The 22,663-nt window shown below is 45.2% G+C and overlaps 2 protein-coding genes across 5 annotated transcripts; both read left to right on the top strand.

The window, feature by feature from the left end:
- The first annotated feature begins 2,396 nt into the window (after positions 1–2,396).
- Positions 2,397–9,783, top strand: sufu (suppressor of fused homolog (Drosophila)). Of its 2 annotated transcripts, none has more exons than XM_076018613.1 (12): positions 2,397–2,763; positions 3,139–3,273; positions 3,662–3,798; positions 5,403–5,545; positions 5,705–5,790; positions 6,191–6,263; positions 6,603–6,756; positions 7,442–7,544; positions 7,752–7,886; positions 7,992–8,130; positions 8,282–8,350; positions 8,430–9,783. In XM_076018613.1, the coding sequence occupies exons 1-12, from the start codon at positions 2,615–2,617 to the stop codon at positions 8,517–8,519; spliced, it is 1,413 nt and encodes a 470-aa protein (XP_075874728.1). In that variant the 5' UTR covers positions 2,397–2,614; the 3' UTR covers positions 8,520–9,783. The 2 variants fall into 2 exon arrangements, with proteins under 2 accessions (XP_075874728.1, XP_075874727.1); XM_076018612.1 differs by having other exon boundaries at positions 2,398–2,763; positions 6,600–6,756.
- Positions 9,784–10,838: 1,055 nt separating this feature from the next.
- Positions 10,839–22,660, top strand: LOC142883599 (E3 ubiquitin-protein ligase TRIM8-like). 3 transcript variants are annotated; one of them, XM_076018608.1, is made up of 7 exons: positions 10,839–11,159; positions 12,576–13,178; positions 17,149–17,244; positions 17,982–18,215; positions 18,332–18,363; positions 19,268–19,409; positions 22,310–22,660. In XM_076018608.1, the coding sequence occupies exons 2-7, from the start codon at positions 12,609–12,611 to the stop codon at positions 22,610–22,612; spliced, it is 1,377 nt and encodes a 458-aa protein (XP_075874723.1). In that variant the 5' UTR covers positions 10,839–11,159; positions 12,576–12,608; the 3' UTR covers positions 22,613–22,660. The 3 variants fall into 3 exon arrangements, with proteins under 3 accessions (XP_075874723.1, XP_075874722.1, XP_075874721.1); XM_076018607.1 differs by lacking the exon at positions 22,310–22,660 and adding an exon at positions 19,473–20,046 and having other exon boundaries at positions 10,860–11,184; positions 19,268–19,383; XM_076018606.1 differs by lacking the exon at positions 22,310–22,660 and adding an exon at positions 19,473–20,046 and having other exon boundaries at positions 10,863–11,159; positions 19,268–19,383.
- Positions 22,661–22,663: the final 3 nt, after the last annotated feature.

Genomic DNA, 22,663 nt, shown 5'->3' with positions numbered 1-22,663 from the left:
TACATATGTCCTAAAAGAATGTCTTATAAGGTCACAGCGGCTAAGATAACATTTACTGTCCCCACTACTGTCAATAACAGGCCAGGGCTTGAAAGAGGGCTTGAAAGCTTTTTTTTTTTTTTAGATAGAGGAAGAGATCCTGTCATGCGACACAGGCCTGTTAATGGTAAACTCACTTTCCATGACTCAAAGATAAAGTGATCAACTGTGTGCATGTGTAATCATATTGTCTCAAAGTTCTTTTCCTGGGAGTGTACAGCCATAACTGATTAGTCATTTCATTCCTTGACTATCATTGTGATCTGTTTCAGTGCTTGAATCGGCCCAGTAGTCAGACTTTCGTTTCAGTGGTTTTGGACTGTTTACAGGAATTCACAGGCTGGAAAAGAAAAAGAGGTTTTCTCAGAATACCCTGAAAGCATCTGCATTCTCTATCACCACAACATTTGCGATTATTTATATCCCATCAATTACTGTCCTTAAAATATCCTCATATTTCTATAAGAGTTACTTTGAGTTTGTGAGACTGTTGAACTTCACTGGGATGAGTCATCACTCTTCTACTGAAAAGACTTGTTGCTCAATCTTCCAAGGAAAGAAGATGGGGTGACATCAAACCCACATCCTCACAGCTCCTCTGAGAAAACAGAGACAGTGCTAAAGGACTACAGATGAACATGTTTGCTTGATATAATAGATACTTTATTGATCTCCACGGAAATTTGCCATCAATTGTAAGCGGCTTCATTGTCTTTTTTTTTTTTTTTTTAAGATGACTTGGATGTATGGTGGTGTTGTACGACAACTTGAATGACTGATTTACAAAATGTTCGACCATGAGAACTGAATTCCATAGATGGTGGCATCCGCTGGTGTCATCTATGGGCTCAGTTCTTTTGGCCTGGCATTACATTGTCAGCTTGATTACGCAGTCAGAAAGAACCGAAATGTGACAGTTATTCTAAGGTATTACATCATAATTGTGTCACCTTTTCATCTCTGCACATCTAAAGATAGCATGTGATTGGAGGGATAGCTTATGTTTTGATGTCTTTTATTTACTGAGTTTGTTTAAGTTGATGTCAAATTGTTGTATTCTAATAAGTAAAAAAGATTTAAATTCAACAATTTTGACTTGTATTTTTGTAATTGTTATAACCTTTTTCTGTTTTAAATCATTGCAACATTCATAAGTCATTTCGCAAGAGCTCGCGCATTCGGGGACAATGACAATGACAATGATGTCAAATTGTTGTATTTTAATAAATAAAAAAGATTTCAATTCAACAATTTTGACTTGTATTTTTGTAAATGTTATAACCTTTTTCTGTTTTAAATCATTGCAACATTCATAAGTCATTTCGCAAGAGCTCGCGCATTCGGGGACAATGACTCAGAACCATATGGCTAACCTGACATTTAGCCCACACATACAAGTGCCTCTAGACCGGATTCTGGTAAGAATGGGACTAATAAGGGCAAGACTCTGAAGCAAAAACACATTTCAGAAAACCAGTTCTAGTTTTTAAACACTTTTACATTCTAGGACACATCATGTACTGCACAAAAACGCCTGATACTGCATCCTCCACCACCTGCTACCAAAGGAAGAACCCATTTTTGGGCAGCGAAGCCAACTGCCTAAAATGCTACGCCGGAAGTGAATTTGCACACATCATTTCAGTCAAATGAATAAAAGTCAGTAGTAAAAGTCAGCATTTTAATTCAAGGTCAGTTATGAAGGCTCAATTTTTGCCCACCATTATTTTAGTGGAGGCTGTGTACTTGAACTATTGCTGTGTGTATGGTGTGAACCCGTATATGAAATATGCAATACTGCTCTGAATAAATAGATGTTTGTCACGTGGAGTAAAGGTCATATTTCATCAGGGAAATTAAAAAGTTTCTCATTTTTATTTTTTTCCCGCAACAAAGATAACTATTGCCTATCTTTTTAAAAGGCAAGGGTTGTAATGATGCATACAAACAAACTCAAGAGTAATATGTTTAAGTTACAGAGGAAATGTTATTGACCGAGTTGACAAGTTTTCAGTTTTATTAGGGAGGGTGTGGGGGCAGAAATAAATTACATTTGTCACCTGTTTAAAAGCCTGCAACTGCAACGTTTAAAAACATTTTTGGTTGTTGGCCTAAAATGAAATAATTGAAATGTTTGTATTTCTAGTTTAGGGTCTTCTGAGTACTTGAGACACCAGTTGAACGTTTTAAACCCTCTCTGAGCCACACGGTCCTGAATCTGACGTCACAGCCTTCTGCTTCCTGATTGACAGAGACATTAGCCAATTGCAATAAGGGTAAACTCACGGCCCTTACAGACAACTATACATTGGCCATTATAACCCGTCGATCAATGACGTCACCATCCGTTTTCAACCAATGCGTAGGTGGGATTTTTGTCGGGATGTGTGCAACAGGCTGCGTCCCTGCTGGGAGTAGTTCAACGATCGGGGTTCAACCTCTGTTTCGTTGGACATTATTACTTTTCTGAAGCCTCTTTGCATTGCGATCGTCTGTTTTTGTTGGACCGGGGAAGGTAACAATAATATTTGGCCATAGCTACTTTTTAAAAGAAGACCTTGCTCAAGGCCTTGGCATGGATGAGGTACGGCCTACCAGCGGTGCTCCAGCCCATGGGATGGTGCCACTGTTTCCCCCTGGACTGCAGGCTATCTACGGAGAATGTAGGCGGCTTTACCCCGAGCAGGCAAACCCACTTCAAGTTACAGCCATTGTAAAATATTGGTAAGTAACAGACGTTTTTTTTGCTGCACTGTCACACAGAGGAGCGACTTTGTTTCTCCAGCATCTGGCACAGTGGTGGCTCGCCATCAGTTAGCTTAGCGGCTAGGCTAACTTTCTTTTTTAGCTGTTAGCACTACAGTTACCGAGATACTGTTATTGCGCTACACTGAGTTTTAACATTCAGGGCCAAGTTCCACCAATGAAATAAGGCGTCTCTATCAGACTATTAGCTGTCAGACAAGTGTTTCAAAAACAGTACCACAACTGAGCTGTTCGGGGTGACAAGTGAACACACTTCCTGATAACTTTTTGATATGGTTGTTGACCTGTTACCTTATTTTCAATTCAAATAGCGCATTTCCTTGCATTTCACAGGTTAGGGGGGCCGGACCCTTTAGACTACATCAGTATGTACAGGAGTATGGGCTGTCCGGCACAGGATATCCAGGAACATTGGCACTACGTCAGTTTTGGACTGAGTGATTTGTATGGAGATAACAGAGTTCATGAGTAAGTATACCAGCACAGCAGTGTTGCAGAGGTCTTCAGAGGCTTGATACTTGTTTGAGATTAAAATATTTGTTTACGTTTCCTTCTTTCCATAATATATTTGGTAAAGTTAAAAACAACAACAACTTTCAAAAGCCTTTGCATTTGCATTTGCCTTTGCCTTTTGCCTTTGGTACTAGACCACCTACTGACTAACTATGCGAGTAATGAGCCAATATTATCATCTCAGTGTCACATCAGAGTGACTTTCACAACTCACATTGACATAACAAAGGGGCTCAAGAACAGAACAACTTCTAAAGTCTGTGTGTGTGTGTGTGTGTGTGTGTGTGTGTGTGTGTGTGTGTGTGTGTGTGTGTGTGTGTGTGTGTGTGTGTGTGGTTTTTAGATTTACAGGGTCAGATGGGCCCAGCGGTTTTGGCTTTGAGCTCACATTCAGACTTAAAAGAGAAGTGGGAGAGACGGCACCACCGACGTGGCCAGCTGAGCTTATGCAAGGCCTGGCTCGATATGTATTTCAGTCAGGTAAGGTCACATCAAAGGAATGCAGCGCTTAAATTTCACATTTATGTAGCAATGATATTTGATCATTTTCACGGTGAGATTATTTGCTATTTTGAAAAGCAAAGTTTGAAATGGTTCTAAATACTTACTTGGTACTTTTGCAGGCACATTCCATGGAATGTTTCCCTGGTTAAAAAAGATAGATTCATTTCACTTGCCAATTTGTGTAAAGAACCTATAAAGACATTTTAAAAGGGAAGGCATAATACAAATAAGAAATGGAAGATGATGAGAGAACCTTTATGTTAAACCAAGTAGCAACAGCTTGAGATTGGCTTTTGGTATTAGAGGTGACACAATCTCTGTAGCATTTGTCGGTATCTTCGACACCACCAAAGTCCTTGTTGCTGCTCTTTGTTCTCATTTTAATGTAAAACCACCACAGTTGCTGTGTATTTTTTTTTTCCCCCACAGCAACAATTGGGCTTGATCTTGCCTTTCATGAATGTCTTCTTCCTGTGCTTTTAATGGCTGTTCACAGCAGTTGCTTCCTCCTTCCATCACAACTCAGAAAGTCATCTGTAACGTAATGGTCAGACCAACCAAGCAGCTTTGATCGGAGCTCGATTGAAACTTGGCAAAATGGCTGTGTCCAACGATGAAGGGTCTACATCTCTTGTTATTGCTTGCAATTATTATAAATATGTTGAAGATTAGACACCTTAGACATCCTGTGACAGGACGTCATCCTGTGACATCCTGTCACAGTTTCAGTGTGTATTTTAGGAGAGGTTTGTATCAGCAATCAGAGAGTGTTTGAATCTGTGCTCCCATGAAATCTCGCCCGGGGCGTCTTCTAATTAACTTAAAGGGATCCACTGTGTGACGTGGAGTCATGTGGTTTGCTGTGTTGCTGCCGAGACAAGTGATTGGCAGCCGAAGCGTGACAGTGGGACTGCAGCAGCCAAAAAGTTTAATCAATGCCGCCGGGTGTCCCATCAAACACGACTTGGAAAGGCTGCATTTTAATTGCGACGTTGGATCTGGTGTGAAGGCAGCGTTAATGTGAATAAGACGTTGTGAAGTGAAAAGGGACAAGGGGCCATTTATGAGCCGTGCAGACGCAGAGGCAGCTCCTCTCCTCTCTCCACCCGTCCCATCCCATCCCTTCGCTCCAGCTGGGGTCAATTTGCGCCTGGGTGGGCTGAGCTCCTGAGTTAAATGAATGACGACTCCTGGCCGTCATCACCCCCATTTTTCTCCCGTAGCGAATGCTCGCTGGCTGCATATGACCCCCCAAGACGACCATGATCACAGTGGAAGCGTTGTTTTGTGTTTTACTTTGTGCAGTCCGCTCCCTTTTTTTTTTTTTTTTTTCCTCTGTTACTCATTCTCCTTATCTGTCATCCCTCTTCCTGTTATTGCAACTTTCCTTCAGAAGCCCCTGTACTGTCGAATAACAAGGAGTTGGAAAGTATGACCGCTTTCCATTGGTGGATGAAGGCACCGGTCCAAATGCACAATGCAGATGGAAGCCTCATGGAAAAATTTGAAATCTTTGCATGTGTGTAAACATGTGCGTTAAAAAAAGGAAATCTCTGTTTGTTTGTTTTTTTGTCCTACAGAAAACACATTTTGTAGTGGAGATCATGTGTCGTGGCACAGTCCCCTGGATAACAGCGAATCACGTATCCAGCACATGTTGCTCACCGAGGATCCTCAAATGCTGCCGATTCAAACCCCGTTTGGCACAGTCAGCTTCCTCCAGGTAACATTTCAAAACAAGCTCTTATTTTTTTTTTCTGTCCCATAAGGTGTCAAAGTTTTGCATCCAACTCTGTGTTTAGTTTTCTGTTTCTATGGAAGAAATTGGCTCCGAACAGCTGTAGTCAACACCTTTTTTGCTGATTTATGCTGTTTCTTCTAGATTGTGGGTGTGTGCACAGAGGAGCTACAAGCTGCACAACAGTGGAATGGCCAAGGCATCCTGGAGCTGATGCGTGGAGTTAGAGTGTGAGTACAGGAATGAATCAGTTCAGAAAAGATTTGTCACTGGCTTTATTTATTTTTTTCTACCAAGTCTGCTACCTAATTCAACCTAATTCAAAGGTTTACGTGTTTCAGCCACATAATTTTCTGTTGTATTTTTCCTTTCTCTATAATTTTATATTTTTCAAAATTGGATTTTCACAATTTAGATGTGAGCTATGGCACATTCAGATATTTAGTTTTAGTAAATTTGTATCGTAGAAGCTCAGTAAGTACAGTGACAGTTGAAGTAATAGTGCAGTTTATTGTTCATTGAACTCAGATAACAAATGCTTGCTTTATTGGCTCTAAAACACAGTGTTAAATCAGTATTAATCATTTACTAACTGTATGTATCTAACGCTGATTATTGTACCATACGCAGAGCTGGCGGCCCCTGGCTGATCACCGACATGAGAAGAGGGGAGACCATTTTTGACATTGATCCACATCTACAAGTAAGGCTTAAATCATCATGGAATTCTTCAGAATGTGCGATCTGTATTTTCCCCACCATGAACTGCTTCTCTTTAATTTTGTCTTCCTCCTTCTTCAGAGGAATTTCCGTAATATATTTTTGGAATGATGCCTGACGGTGAAAGATGTTTTCTTATTAAAAGTTAAGGTCACGGACTAGTCTAGATTAAGAAACCAACTGTTAAAAGGGAAAATTTGATATAAAACAACAATTTTTCGAGCTGTGCATTTTGAAGTCACTGCAAGTCAACAGCATTTGAACTACCGTCCGGCGTCAACTAGTGTTAATTATTGCGTTTACTTGTTGCTCATCCAAGCAGGAGAGAGTGGACCAGGGCATTGAGACGGAGGGATCAAACCTGAGCGGGGTCAGTGCAAAGTGTGTGTGGGACGATCTGAGTCGCCCGCCAGAGGACGAGGAGGACAGCCGCTCCATCTGCATCGGGTCGCAGCCGCGGAGGCTCTCAGACAAAGGTACGGCCGCTCTGATCAGGTAGCGCAGGTGGTCGCAACGTCTCGTGGGATAACTTCACCTCGCCCAGCAGTGTTGTTCGGATTACTCCATAAAAGTAATCCATCGACTGATTACTGAGTACTCCTTAAAAAGTAATCTAATTACTTCTTTAACTACTTTGTCTCAAAAGTAATCATTTACTTTTTACTAGTAACTTTAGTTACAGTTGCTCAGTGTTTTGGAATGAACTTTATTAAAGTGCAAATTTTGCAATTGCAAATATTGCATCTGTCCTCTTAACATGAATGAATGTTTGCTCTCTGAACACAAACTGCACATTTCACAGAACAAAGTCATGTACAGCACTGGTGCCTTTTTGCACAGCCCTTGTGACATTGTTGTTTTTGGTAATCTTCCAAAATTTCAGACATTTTGTGGATCGGACATTTTTAGCTTGCAAAATATTTTGGAAAGGTAACGGACACGTTACTTGATCAAGTAATTATGATATAATTACCAGTTTTCCCACAGTAATCCCATTACATTACTCTGTTATTTAAAAAGTAGTTTAATTACAATGGTGGATTACTTAGTCATAGATTACTCGGCCACACTGTCGCCCAACTCCCTCTCACCACAACCAAAGGAGAAAAGAAAAGTGTGTGCGGTTGGAAGAGCTTATGCAGCTCTTTGGTGTGTTGACAGACACGGAGCAGATCAGGGAGACCTTGAGAAAGGGACTGGAGTTTAACAGCAAAGCGACGCTGCCACCCATCAACAGCCAGAGACAGAGCCACGAGAGACCTCAGTAAGTGTTCCTCCCACACAGCAGCGCAGTCACTTCAGCCCAGAGTTGCACCCACGGTAAAACTCTGCAGTGTCTGCGCCAGTTTGACGCATCTGACACGCCGTTGTCTGCTTGCTCGCGACAGACGTTCGTGTTTGCGACGTTCCCCGTTCCATTTTGTGATCTCAAAACTATAATCCGCCTCCTCTTCTTCCCCTATTTCCTCAGGAGTCGGAAAGACAGCTTAGAGAGCGAGAGCTCCGCGGCCATCGTCCCGCACGAACTGGTGCGGACACGGCAGCTGGAGAGCGTCCACTTGAAATTCAACCAGGAGTCGGGCACGCTGCTGCCCCTCTGTCTGCGGTACTGCCGCCGTTCTGCTCAGTTTGCAAAAATAATCCCCCTTTTCTTCCCGTCACCAAAAGAACGCCGGCAATCGTCATAACCCGCTGTGTCGGTCGCCTGCAGGGGTCGGCTGCTCCACGGCAGACACTTCACTTACAAAAGCATCAACGGCGACACGGCCATCACTTTCGTGTCCACGGGGGTGGAAGGAGCGTTCGCCACCGAAGAGCATCCGTACGCAGCCCACGGCCCCTGGCTCCAGGTATGCATCAATTCGTTAGTATAAAGTTTTTGTGTGTGTGTGTGTGTGTGTGTGTGTGTGTGTGTGTGTGTGTGTGTGTGTGTGTGTGTGTGTGTGTGTGTGTGTGTGTGTGTGTGTGTGTGTTTTTGAACCAGCTTTTTCTCGTGTATAGATACTGTTGACCGAAGAGTTTGTGGAACAGATGCTCGGGGATATACAAGACCTGTGCAGCCGCGAAGAGGTCAGTGAAGAGCTGCTGCAATTTCTGCCGCATTTCGTCGACCCTGTTGTTAAAATCTGCACGCTCTCCGTTCATCCAGGCGAAGCTACCGAAAGAGTACAGTTGGCCAGAAAAGAAGCTGAAGATTTCTGTTCTGCCAGACTCTGTGTTTGATAATCCGCTGCAATGAGACGGCGGCAACAACAACAAAAGACATAATCGCAAGAAAATGCCAACAAAGCAACCCACACACAAAGCCTTCCACCGTGGGACGTCGTGAACGAGAGACCTCCTCGACCAGGCAGAAACTCTCTGGGCGAGATGATGCAGCTTTTCCATGATGCACCTGCGGGGGAACCCATTTCACTCCCTCAGATGAACTTTCTGAAAGAGCTCTCAGACCAGCCGCACTGTTTTTGTATGTTCTCTGTGGCGTCAGTGCCTTTGAAAATGTCGACACCAGTCTCGCAGACGGTAAACCTGTAAAAACATCCATTAAGGTGACTCTCGAGCTGTCGTGCACAACAGCATTGAACCCACAAGATAAAAGAAACGTTTACTATTATGTCTGAGGATGTGTCCCGGATGATGACCAGGGTGCTGCTCCCACACAGCTCTATTTATTCCTTTACCATTAGAAAGGATGAACATGTTACAAATTGAACCTTTATCAGTGTTTTTATGTATATTTACAAATGCTGGACATTTTTTTTTTTTTTTTTACACTTTTTAAGTTTTTTTTTGTGGTCTCACCAAAGTTTCAACTGTTGGCAGTGAACTGCCAGTACCGTCTGTGTCTTTGTATGTATTTGTCTTGACTCACTGATGGCAGAGGCAGGCAGGCTGTGCTGTGATGAGCTTTTATCCGTAACATCACACAGGCATCTCTGCTGTTTCTTATTTGTCAAGGGGTTTTAGCACCTGTGCCGAGAACGTGACGCCAACATTTTTCTCCTTTTTTTTTCTTTTTTTTAAAAAAAAATGTTTGTTTAAGAATATAACACTATCTGTTACAAATGTTTAAAAACCTGGAATTTATGTTCAGTCTTTTCTAAGGATGGCCTTTGTTTAAAAGATGAGTATTAGCATCAAAAATGCTCAGTGCCTTGAGGTAATAATGACCACGTAACCTCTGTTGACTCCCAATGCTGCCTTTGGCTTCTTGACACATCCCTCCAAGTCTGAGGCTGCCGTGCCAAGTGTTTGGTTTTTTTTGATACAGAAATTGCATTCCAGTTAAACACAAAACTGAGATGAAAAATATTGCTACGATGTCTTTAAAGAATTGGGCTTGTAGAACATGAGTGTCTTACTTTGAGTGTCAAAGGTTTAAAAGTCTAGACGATATGTATTTTGTGATTTCTATCTTATTGACTGAACTGACTGATTGTAATCCCAAGTGCATTAAAGAGTGTAGATATGTACACAAATAAAGCTGCAACACTAAAAATACATCTAGGGAATGTTTACTCAAGTAGCCTGTCTATAAATGGCAGTGCCAGTTTACTCATCAATTCACACAAATACCACCACCAGGAGAATTTTTTTTAAATATTAAGATAAGTTCCAATGAGGTAAAAACAAGAGAATTATAGTAATGTATATTTTGCAATGTTATATTATAAATATGATTATGACTGCTTAATAGGCCCCACATTAAGGAAAAATCTTTTTGCAGTTGCTTTCAAATATGAATAACATTAACATTATTTGCAAAGTCTATACTGTGGGAACAGATAGCTTTGTTATAATAGTGTGATGTGGCCCGAGATGCCCTGGGCATCTTTGAGTGAGAGATGTAATACTGGAGGTCTTCATGTTAAATCAGGCTAACGTTCAAATTTGCCAGGTCCACACTTCATTGCATGTTAAAGTGTAATAATAACCACGTTTCGTGTGTGTGTGTGTGTATATATATATATATATATATATATATATATATATATATATATATATATATATATATATATATATATATACATATATATATATATGTATATATATATATACATATATATATATATATGTATATATATACATACATATATATATATATATATACATACATATATATATATATATATACATATATATACATCGTATATATACATCATATGTACATATATCGTGTGTGTGTGTGTGTATATATATATATATATATATATACATATATATATATATATATATATATACATATATATATATGTATATATATACATATATATACATATATATATATATGTATATATATATATACATATATATATATATATATGTATATATATACATACATATATATATATATATATACATACATATATATATATATATATATATATATATATATATATATATATATATATATATATATATATATATATGAGAGAGAGAGAGAGAGAGAGAGAGAGAGAGAGAGAGAGAGAGAGAGGAAAATAAAAGAGAATCCACACTGGGCTTTTGTGCTCATTCACCATCTCTCCGGTAGAGTTTGCTGTGGCCGCTCTCTTCGGCTGCTTCCTGCCGGCTCCTCCCCGTCTATTTATCAATTGTGTGACGGTGCTGCTGGAGTGGTGGAGGGGTCCTGAGGCAGCGTGAGAAGCACCGAGTGACTGTGACCTCCACACCGACCAGTCTTCTCAGCCTGGCCGCGCTTCACGGTCGGAAACAACAACCACGGAGTTGTTGCCGAGTCGAGAGAAAACAGCCGAGATCGCGTCGACTTCCGGGGGGGCGGGGGGGAACCAACCACACAGACGGAGGCTCGCGGGGCGGACGGACGGACGGACGGCTGGCGGTCTGACCGGAGGGAGCTGCGCTCATCGCCGGCTGGGTACGGAGCTCTGCGGCGCTGTTAGGTGCACCGGTGTTTCGGATTAATGAGCGACCCCGTTAACTGGCGACTCGGCCAGAGTGAGAAGAAAAAAAAAATGCGTCAGTGGTTGTCGTAGTTACAGCGCAGATAGACTTGAACCACAACAAAGGTGGGGTTTTTTTAAGGCAAATGTTTGGTGTTGGCGTGTGTTTGTTTGAGAGAACAGCTAAAGTGCGAAGGCAAAGGTATTTTTAGCTGGTTGTTGAACTACAGTGGGGAAAACAATCAGGTTCATGTGGCCACGATGATCAGCCTTTTTTTGTTGTTGTTGCTGAGACATAGCTGCAAGTCGTGTTGTGTTTTTGGTTTCTCTGCTCGTTCAAGTTAGTGGAAAAACACAGTATTTTATGATGACATGGCTAATATCTGTTTACTTTGGCTTCATTCGGGGGGTTTAGTTGAGGCAGATTCCCGGAGTGAGTGGCTTTTTGCTGAAACAGACTGAGCAGGAGTCAAGAGGGTTTTTGAAAGTGTGACTTTTAATGCAAGTAGGATTTTTCATCTCTTGACAACTAAATAAAGTTGATGGTTGACTGTCCTTGTGATGTTCGAATGTTAACCATTCACGAGTGGGGGTTCTCCAATTCCACTCTTTGTTGTTGCAGACACGTTCAGCCAAAAGTCAGCAGTTCAGAGGCTCAATTATTAATCCTGCTCAAGGCCAATCATCAATTTATTAGACTGGTTTGTTAAATCCGAGTCACCGCAGTCTGCTGAGCACAACAAAAAACAAATTGTTGCCATTTCTTTTCCTCCACGCGATCACGCCGAGTGTGTTTAATTTGTCTGTGTGGAAATTCTTTGTGGACTTCTGGCAAGCGTGACCTTGCACTCAGTCCAATGCGAGTGTCACAATCCTGTTTTGACTGCGACACCGAGGCTGCCTGTAGTTGTCTTATCACTCTGTTATGCACCGCAGCTTGTGTTGCCATGTTATGAATTCCCCAACTTCAAGTCACAAGCTTATTATACTGCTGAACACATTTTCCAAGTCCTGTTTTTGGAGGCTGGTGGGAGTTTCACAGCGGTTCCAATGTGCACAAGTGAAATTGTAAATCAGCTACGTGCGAAGTTTCAAAGGGCAACGATAGGAAGCAAAATTTATGTTTTTGTGACAGGCTGTAAACAGACAGCAACATATCTTGTTGTTGTAGTTTTTTTTTTTTTTTTTTTTTAATATAATTTATCATGTCAAGCTGCATCCACTAGAGTCTGTGGTGAAGGATAAAGATGGGAAAAGGGTTGTAAAATATGACATTTAAAATGAAAATGAAAGTTAGTTGGACCAAGTTCTCTCAAGGACGTTTCTTTACGAATTTCAGCAGGGCCTCACATTTAATAAACAAGTCATTCTCTTTATTTGTCCCCTTCCAGTCACAAGGACCAGATTGGATTCCAGCCAAAGCCATGGACGCGAGCTGGGAAAACAACCTGGAAGAGGAGCTCCTGTGTCCCATTTGCCTCAATGTCTTCGAGCAGCCCATCCAGCTGCCGTGCCGGCACAACTTCTGCAAGGGCTGCATCACCGAGGCGTGGGCCAAACACGCCGCCGCCGTCCGCTGCCCCGAGTGCAACCACCACTACGAGCAGAAGCCCCCGCTGGAGAGGAACTCCAAGCTGGCCAACATAGTGATGCGCTTTAACGCGCTGAGCTCCGGCAAGGTGGCCGCCTCGCTGGACTGCGCACTCTGCGCCCGCGGCCCGCCGCTGCCGGCGCGCAAGGTGTGCCTGCGCTGCAAGGAGCCCTGCTGCCAGGCCCACGTCCAGGCGCACCTGCAGCAGCCGTGCGCGGCGCCGGGGCACCTGTTGGTGGACGCCGAGGAGCTGAGCGCTTGGACGTGTCCCAGCCACGAGGAGTACAGGCTGTTCCACTGCGAGGAGGAGCAGGTGGCCCTGTGTCCCTTCTGCTGCATCTCCCACTGCACGAACCAAAGGCACGCCGTCTGCGACGTCAACGCCAGGCGCTTGCAGATCCAGGTACGTGGAGAGGCGCCCACCCCCGACCCCACCCCAGCCGTCTACTCTCACTGATTTGTGGACTTTTAAAAGATCCGACAGACGCATTACTCTTTCATAAAAGCTTTTCTATCCCCCTCCCCTCCTCCCTCTGTACATTAGTGTATAAAAGCCTGCTCGCTTTGCCTCTTTTTTTATTCACATCTGATGCGAAAGAGGTGGGCAGGTGAAAGCAGCCGCACCCCCCCCACTGCAACCCCTCGAGGGAGCGCGCACATGCACACACACGCCTGCCTGCCTGCCTGCGTGCGCCACATGCCACTTCCATAACCTCAATCGAGCCGCGCATTCCATTCCGACGCGCCCTCACATTAGCCGCTGTGTGCCCCCCGGGTGAACGGCGTGATGCAATCTGAACCCCCCCACGCCCCCAAGGAGATGATGTCGCCTGCACGGTGCGGCCTGAAGCGCACGCAGTTTATTTACGTTACCGGACTTGATTGGTTTTCCAGGTTTGGCCCATGAGGAAACGGATGAAAGATGGGAATGTGAGGTTCCGGGAGGTGAGAAGTTGAAGGTTTTGAGACGATTGAGGCATAAGTCAACTGTAATGTAACATTATTGCGCCTATAGTGTTAATTTGTGCAAATCTCAGTTGACATCCATGCAGCTGGAGGCCACCTGTGTGCTGAGGTTTTTAAGTCGGTTCGCAGTTTTCATGTCTGTCCTCATCTTGAATGTGGAGGGCAGGAGAAGAACCATGTGACCTTTAAAGATCCCACACCATGCAAAAGTCACCTTTAATAGTGTGTCCTCTGACACTAATCTCTGTCAGTTATTGTATCCTCTGCGTCATTGTGTCTGGGAAAACAACCGCTTGTGATGTCACAAAGGGCACTGACACCTACCTCAGTTGGTTCTTCTACCAGGTTAGCGGTAGAACCCTCAGCTCGGTGTCCGTGCCGCCCCCTGAGATCACCTCGCGCTCGTTTGATATTTGTTTCCTTCACAAACGTGAAAAATAAAACGTTTTTGGCAGGAAGTTAAAACACAGTGCTGTTTTTCTGGTAGGCTACAAACAGAGGGCTAAATGGAGCATTTTCTGGAGTCAACATGCAAGTCTGCCTCACTGGAGTCTGGGATGAAAAACAAAGAGCAGGAAATAGGTGGTTTTGATGTGCTTTCATTCCAGTTGGAAATGTTGCAGACGACAAAATGTAATTTTTTTGTTTTTTTTTCCTTCTGATTCCTGGCGCTCTGCTTCCAAGCTATGTTTGGGACAAAAGATGTCTGTTCAGCCTATTTCACAGCTGCTCTCTGCACACAGACGAACGCAGCCACCCCCAGCTCCGGCGCTGCTCGCAGGGAAAATGGAGTCACCCACAAGTCAGAGGTTTCTGACTATTTTAAGTCATCGCTGTCAACGCTCGGGCCTTCCGACACGCCGAGCTTTCCTGATAAATACGGCGCCGGGCCGAAGTTTTCTCCCGGTGTACCACGTCATTTGACCGAGTAATCTGAAGCTGAAGTCTCTTCATTACTCGTTGAAAGAGCTCTGCTCTATTTTGGGTTTTTTTTTTTTAAAAGGGGGGGTATTTTAAAATTCCCCTGGCGGCACTCTTGTTGCTTTTGGGCTCATATCCTTGGTTACCTTTGGCTCAGATGGAAGGCTTTTAACAGCCGACCACACGGAAGCGCGCCGGCCGTTCCGATGCAGGAACAGGAGACTAATGTAGTCACACATCACCCTGCTTCCACTCCCCGGTTGAGAGGAGGAGCCGTCCCACGCGGCCTCACCTTTGGCTTTCTCACGCAACTCGGCGCCTCGTGGCAGCCGCGGCTGTTTGCGTTTCCTTGCGTGCGCCTTGGAGTTAGTCACTTCCCCAGAATGCAGTGGGCCGTCCGTTGACATCGGGCGAAAGGGGAACAGTTGTCGGCTGATTGTGAAAGAGGCTCTCTGTTCCGTCGGAACCCTCGGGCTCCTCATTTAAACAGGAGTTTCCTGGCAACCCCTGGGTGCCTGGGTGCCTAAATGGGACAGTGGGTGGGAAGAAGAGCCACGGTCGGCAGATTTAATCTCGATAAAGGTAGGCTCTCACGTAGCAACGGAATGGGGATCAGCAAGCAGAACCGACCCCCCCCCCCCTGCCCAACCCCCACCCTCCCACGCAGCCCCTCCTGACTCTTTCTGCACACAATGTGACCAGCAACGGACTTCTAGGGGAAACGCTGTCAGATGAGGAAGGCAGAGTTCAGTTCAGCAGCCTCACACAAATAGTAATAGCGGAAAAGGGGAAACCGGCATATTGCAAACGGGGAGAGAGCAGATGCTCCATTTGACCTTCTGTGTTTGGATAGGCGGGGCCGAGAGCCGACTGGCGGTCGACTGGGTGGAACAAACACCTGGCTGTCAGTTTAGGCACCGGCGCCCTTCGTGTCATCACTGGAAACTGTGTTTTAGCCATGGATCTATTATAAGAACTGGATACCGGACTGGCAATATGGCGGTGCGCTGATTTTTCCCAGTGGCCACTTGAGGTACTGCACCCAAAAAAATCCCATGGGCCCAAAAAGCATTTTTCCTATAGACCGCAATACAAAAATAAACGCATTTAAAACGGCTGACAAGGACGACTGTGACCTGAAACGTGATTGAATCTGTGTATGCGCTGGGTGAGCAACTTCATTGAAATGTGTGGGCTGCCATCTTGGAGTCTTGGGGTGTGGTTTTAGCATACAATTTTTAAACAGTGGAGCAAGTGGAAAAAGCAGCAAATGATGGGGCGTTTTCATTTCTGGGAACTTGAACAGCAGGCTTGAGACGCATCAGTGTTGTTACATTAACATCAACATTGGCATTTGCAAAAGTTCAAATGCATTAGCAGTAATTATCACAATAGTATTCTGTTTCTCTCATTGCCAGCCTAGAAGTTGTAAATGATTGACTCGACAGTGTGACCTAAACACTAACTAACTTGCAGCTGTGCAGTTTTTAGGTAACAGGCATTATGGGTTGCTGTCTGTACAGGCAGTATGTAGTAAAACTGCCAATAAAAGAAAGAGAAGAGAACTTCCTTTCAGCGTCAGCTGTCAGAGTGACTCCACCACCAACTTTGTGGGCATCTTTCTCCGTCAGCGTTCCTCTCTGCCGCCTTCACTCTCTCTCTCTTCCCACTTTCTTTCTTCCCCTCTGACTGTTCCCGGCGTGTGCAAGCACACTCCTTTGACTTTCCCTGCCATCCCATGCGGAGTGCAAAAGAGCGCGCGCACACACAGACGACAATCCATCACCAGTGCAAACAATGGGAGCGACGCATGTGGCAAGAGCAGAAAGCACGGAGTGGGGGGAGAGCGAGCGAGCAAGCGAGACGTCCCCCGCTCACTCGCTCGCTCACCCTCGCGCAAACATTAGCATTCACACATGAACATGTACACAAAGCGTGGTTGTTGCCATGACAGCCGCTTTCCTCTTACTCCGGCGTGGTGCCATTCCCCTGCACTAAGAGAGAGTTCATTAGCGAGCGTACCTGCCCTCCCCCGTTTCCCACTTTCACGTCGTCCGACGTCCTTGGCCACGCGCTAAATGGAGCAGAATTGTGTTCGCTTCTTTCTCTTTTCTTCTCTCTCTCCTCCCCCCCTTCACTTTAATTAAGCCAGAGGAGGAGGTGTGCCGCTCCCCACGATTGTCTTCACTTGATGTAACTCGGTAGCAATCAGAGGTGTTTTTGTGCAACTGCTCTCCTAATGAATAAATGCAAGGCAGCTGTTGTTTCCTATCTGCTCTCTCTCTCTCTCTCTCTCTCTCTCTCTCATCTGGTTTGGGCTGGAGGTCTCACCAGCTAATGAGTGGCCGCTGAGGTCACAGAGCAGAATTCGTGGCCCATTTGTTTGCTTTATTTCCTTTCTTCTTCTTCTTCTTCTTCTTCTTTATCATTGTGTCCCGCTGCGAATCGCCTGTCTGATCCACCTCTGGTACGTCACCTCGCCGCAGGCCGCGCTAATGAGGCAGCAGGAGAAGCTGGATGGTCGCGTGGTGAACATCGACGAGCGGCTCGCCAAGCTGGAGTCGGACAAGACTCTGATGAAGGTACGGGGCAGGCGGTGCACGCGGGGACACGGCTCAGAGCAAATTGGCCAGTTTGTCTAAATATCTTCATTACATTAAAGAAAGAAATTAAATGTTCTGGGGGGCATTAGTGAGTTATTTTCTTATGCCGGTCTTGAAATAGTGCCGAAATAATAATACGAGCGAGAAGAATCAAATAAATCCTGATTGAAAAATAGTTTTATTGATTTTTTTTTTTTTTTGTATTGAAAGTGCATGACTGTAGCAAACAGTTTAACAAACAGCTGCAGCAGCTGCATTTTTTCTTTCTCCATGCTAAGAAAAATGGATGCGGCATAGGCTGCCGAGCATGGGCCAGAAATACCCAGTAACCAGTAATCACAATTTTGTTCCTTTGTATTCAATCTATTTTGGCTTCAGAATCTCTGCGTTGATGTTTTTATTTCATTCCTCTCAAGTATTCCATGTGACATTTACTTGACCCCACTTAAGTTCCTCTTAACTTTCCCAAATCACAGCAACGTTCTGCATGTCAAATGTTTAATCGGCTGGAAAAAAAAAATCAGCTGTAATAAAATCAAATCAATTGATTGCCCTTACTGGACCCGAGGAAACATCTTGCGAGCCACAATCAACGTTGCATAACATTTTTAACATGCCGCTAATAGAGCGCGCTCTGTTGCTCATAAACTCTATTTACCGTCTCAGTCAATCTAAGTCAGGTCGCGTCCTGTCTCCCACGTGGCTTCTCTGCACAGGCCACGGTGTCGGAGCTGAAGGAGCGCGCGAGGGCCCAGTACCAGAGGATGCACGCGCTGCTGGAGGCCGACCAGGCCGAGACGGCGCAGATGCTCGGCGACGCGTTGGCGGCGTGCGTGCGCAAGACCGCCCAGCCCGCGCTGCTGCTGAAGGAGAAGCGGCGGGAAGCGGAGAAACTCCGCCGCTCCTTGCAAATGTTCTTCCAGCGGTCGGGCAGCCTGAACTTCATGAAGGTGCGCAGAGCAGAGCAGCCGGGGGTGCTTGTTCCCGAGGAGCCATGTGGCACATTCGGTTGGAGTTTTTGGTTGTTTTTTTTTAACAGAGACCTGTGTCCCTTTGTCTTTTTCAGAACACGAAATCTCATCAGCTGCTAATGAACAGGTGAGCGCTTCCAATCAACTTACAAACACATGTTTTTACTATTTTTTATTAATATAATAGGCTTGCATGGCAGCAGAGTTTGAAATTCAGTGGATCTTAACAGTTAATCTCACATTCAGTCCTTCATATAGAAAAGCAACCTTCTCTATTCAGCCCTGCTGTTGCATAAAAACTGGTTTGCAGGCTTCCTCTATGCTGATTTGATGATCGTACGGTGGTATAGTTATTTTATAATACAAATAGTACTGACAATAAAATAATTTTCCTTATAAAATACAATATACAAAACAATACATTACAAAACTTTAAATAATAGCAGCATCACATTTACCCTCCAAAGCCCCATTTTTATATACTGTCCATGAAAGCTTAAACAATACAGATTTGTGCAAAAATAGTGTAGTAGAATCTTTTTTTTTTTTTTTTTATTGACACCGTTGCATAAATAAATTTATTGAGTGGCAACATCCTTACAGTTTTTCTTTTGGGGTCCTTCAAATTTGGGTAAACAAATGGGTGACATGGCAACCAACATAAAGTGCCCTATGACCCATTAGGAAGGAGCTACAGTCATGGAACCGACACTCAAGTGTTTGTCTCATCTTGCTCTACAATTGACTAATACACTTTTTTTTTACGCCACATAAACCGGAAGTGAGGTAAAGTGGGCAAATTAGCACAAAAACCGTTAACAAAATCGCCATTGTTCTCTCCCAGACGACGGCCATGGAAACTCAGAATTATCCTGAATGCTGCAATAGCGGAAATTTTATCTGGAGCTGAACATTAAAAGAGTGACTCCCCCTTTGTTGTGAAATGTTCTGTTTTCTGGGTGTGTCAGCTCATTCAGAAACTGACCTTGGACTGGTTTAACGTGTCCGTGTGCCGCCGACTCTTCCCACAGGTCAAACCTTCACCTGAGCGCCGCCGTCCCTCCGCTCAGACACTGGCACGCCAACTCCCACCGCCTGCTGTCTGAACTCTCCAGCAGAGAGAGGAACCTGCGCAGGATGTTGCAGGGTGAGAGATCTCACCGTCGGTCAGACGTGAGTAAAACATCCGTTTGCGGTGTTTACCTCGCTCTTAACTCCTCATCTCTGCTTCGCCAGAACCCATCAACGAGAAGTCCATCCTGGAGATCGTGCTGTCTCACGCCGGCTCGGCCGCCGCCAAAACGGGGACTGGCGTGGGGCAGCAGAAGAGGAAATACGATGCTGCTTTCCCAGAGAGCAACATGTCCAGCTCAGCCTCCCACGATCCCCCACTATTACAGCTGTACAACGGCAAGAAGCCCTTCCCCTCCGACCGGGGTCTCTGTGCAGCGTCGGCGTACTCCTCCGACAGCCTCCCCCACAACCCTCACGCTGCTCCCGGCTACGGCCGAATCCTGGGCTCCTCGGTCCATCACATGGTGGGTCTGGGGCCCAGTCACTACTCGCTGCTCTTGCCGGGTCTCCATGCCCAGTATCAGACTGTTCCCCCTCCGTGACCTCTCAGGAGTCCAACCTCCTCGCGGCCAGCTGCAGCTGCAGCAGCAGCAGCATTTTTTTTCTTCCTTCCCCATACTAAGAATAATGGATGCTTCATAGGCAGCCAAGCATGGACCAGAAATTTGCCAGAAATACCCAGTAACCAGTAATCGCAATTTTGTTCCTTTGTATTAAATCTGTTTTGGCTTCAGAATCTCTGTGTTTGTTTGTTTTTTTTTCACAAGAATTCCATGTGACATTTTCTTGACCCCGCTTGCGTTCCTCTTAACTCGCCCCAAATCACAGCGACGCTCTTCATGTCTTTAATTTCTCTGATTCGAGTGCTAGCGGGAATTAAGAAACCTGTCTTCGATCCACTCGAGCGGTAAACTAAAGAATAAAGAAAGGAAAACATACCCTTCATCAAGTCCTGTCATGGGATTTGAGAGACTTGAGCGCCTAAAACGACTGTCAACGCGCTCTTGTTTTGCGCTTGCCAATTCCCTCGTTCCCCACTTTCTGGCTGAATGCGCGCGGGGAAGTTCTCGTGTGGCCGCCGAGTCGCGCCGGATTACAAAGGCTGGCCAGGTTTTGTTTTGTTTTTTTGTTTTTTTCCCCCTCTCACACAGGTGGATTAAACGGATTCGATGTCTAGAAATAATGAAATAAAAGGCAGTGTAATTGGGGGGGGGGGGGGGGGGGGGTCATGTGAAATTTTAAACGCCGCTTCATTTGTTTGTGGCGTTGGTGACGAGGGCCTCGCCATTGCTAGGCAGCGGCAGTGGCAGCAGCAGGGTCTGTTTGCAGTGAGAGGGGGATTTTTACAGGTTGACTCACCGAGTTCAGAATTGGAAAAGTCCTGGTAGTCACACGTCTCAATCTCCGGCTCGCCCGCATATCTGGACGCGCGTCCGTGATCTCCTGTGTTTTTTTTGTTTTTTTCCAGAGGAAGATTTGCGGCGGACGCTGATTTGTCACGGACGGGGACGCGGCGCGCTCATTATCCGCCAATTTAGGACAGTCCACTTCCTTGTCAACATCCTGTTCTCAGGGAGGGAGGGAGAGAGAGAGAAAAAATCTTTGTCTCGTCCCTCTTTGTCTCATTATTGGTGCTTGTGTCAACTTAGGTCAGAGAACAGGAATAACTGATGAGTGGCGCCTCCCACCTCGTCGCCTCAGCCTCCTTCCTCTCCTGGGGTATCATTTGCCGGGACTGACTGCGGAGGAGGAGGAGGGTGAAAGAAAAAAAAAACGGCGGATGAAGCGCGGAGTTTTAATGAGGGCTGGGACACCACAGTCATCTACTTATCTGTCACTCAAACTCCTTTTCATCATCGCCCTCCCGCCCGCCCCTCCTCCACAGAAGGCGAATCGGAGGGAGTGGAGTCAAGGACCGAGAGTCTGGGAGAGGGGAGGAAGAGAGGAATAGAGGGGAGGGGCGAGCGGCTCGCATCATTTATTGAAATGGCGCAAAGAAAAGAAGAAAAAAAACAACTCATTTTTGTTTCTTCTCATGTCCGGAACTGGTTTGGCGTTTTTCGGCCCCTTCCATTTGAATTCAAGAGAGCAGAGCCGCTCTCTTCCACAGAACTTGGCCGTCTTCGTCAGAACGGATACAGGCAGGCAGACGAGGAGGGGGAGCAGGGGGAGAAGGAGGAGGAGGAGCTGAGATTTAGTTACAGTATGGCACGAATTGGACATTGTGTGTGTGTGTGTGTGTGTGTGTGTGTGTGTGTGTGTGTGTGTGTGTGTGCGTGCGCGCGCGCGTGTGTAAGCCTATTAGCATTCCCCTTGAGCGCTGTTCCTCCTCTGTGTGAATGGTATTAATAAAACATACAGTCGATCTTCTGAATTAGGCCACGCTATCGTTTAATCCATATAAATAATTTTGTTTAAAGCCGCGAATCAGATTCCTGCTATTTTTAAATAGCGGGAAACATCACAGCCGAAAGACGAGGCATAAGAGGAAATTGCAATATTCAGCCTTTGCACATTAGACATATTTTCAAAGCTTTTTTTTTTCATCGCAGATTTCAGTCGAGTACCCCAAGCCCCCCCCCCCCCCCCCGCCCCCATAATTTATCAAAAAATTATTATCGATCTCCAGGAAACAGCACATGTAACCCTCTGCTTACACTTTGCTTCCTGCTTTTCTGTTTGTCTTTTGCTTTGTTCCTTCCATTCTAACCCTGTGAGGCAGTCTGCGGGGGGAGGGGCGAGGAGTGAACACCTGGCAGGCAGTGTTGTCACTAACGTGGGGGAGGTGCTTGTGTTGCATCAGCGGCGCCCTTTATTACATCACAAAGGGGAGGTTCGCTGCCCAAACTTTCAGACCACGGAGGCAGGCATCTCAATAATAAAAATAAGCACTCTTGTCTGGATAGTTCACTTAAAAATACATCTTCTTGTTTGCACCGAACATTGAATAATCCACATATTGGAATATATATTTGACTCCTTAAACTCTCTGTTCACAGACCTCGGATCTTCTTGCAGCTGGTCAAAGCACGGTTAAGTCCTCCCTCTCTGGACTTTGGTCCTTGTTCCTGGAATCTGATGGAACGTCCCACTTTTTCAGGTCATGGCCTCAAATGCTCCTGACGGTATCGTTAATACCGCTGGGACCGGGACCAGGACTTTCCACATCTGTTGCAGCTGTTTCCCTACCTCTTCTCTTGGTCCCGATCTCCTTATTTCACTCCTATCAAGCCTCAGCTGGATTCGCCAAATCTGCCTGCAAGTCACCGCGTCGTCTTTTCGGTGTGCAAAGACGTGACTGACACCATGGTGGTCTTCGGTCGGGCTACTTGGAGCAGCATTTATACTGGTGT

The sequence above is a fragment of the Nelusetta ayraudi genome, unplaced genomic scaffold (assembly GCF_046127955.1).
Source record: "Nelusetta ayraudi isolate G7.1 ecotype Tasmania unplaced genomic scaffold, CSIRO-AGI_Nayr_v1 ptg000008l, whole genome shotgun sequence".
NCBI lineage: Eukaryota > Metazoa > Chordata > Actinopteri > Tetraodontiformes > Monacanthidae > Nelusetta > Nelusetta ayraudi.
The sequence above is the reverse complement of the archived record's forward strand: the minus strand, read 5'-3'. Positions and strand labels throughout refer to the sequence as shown.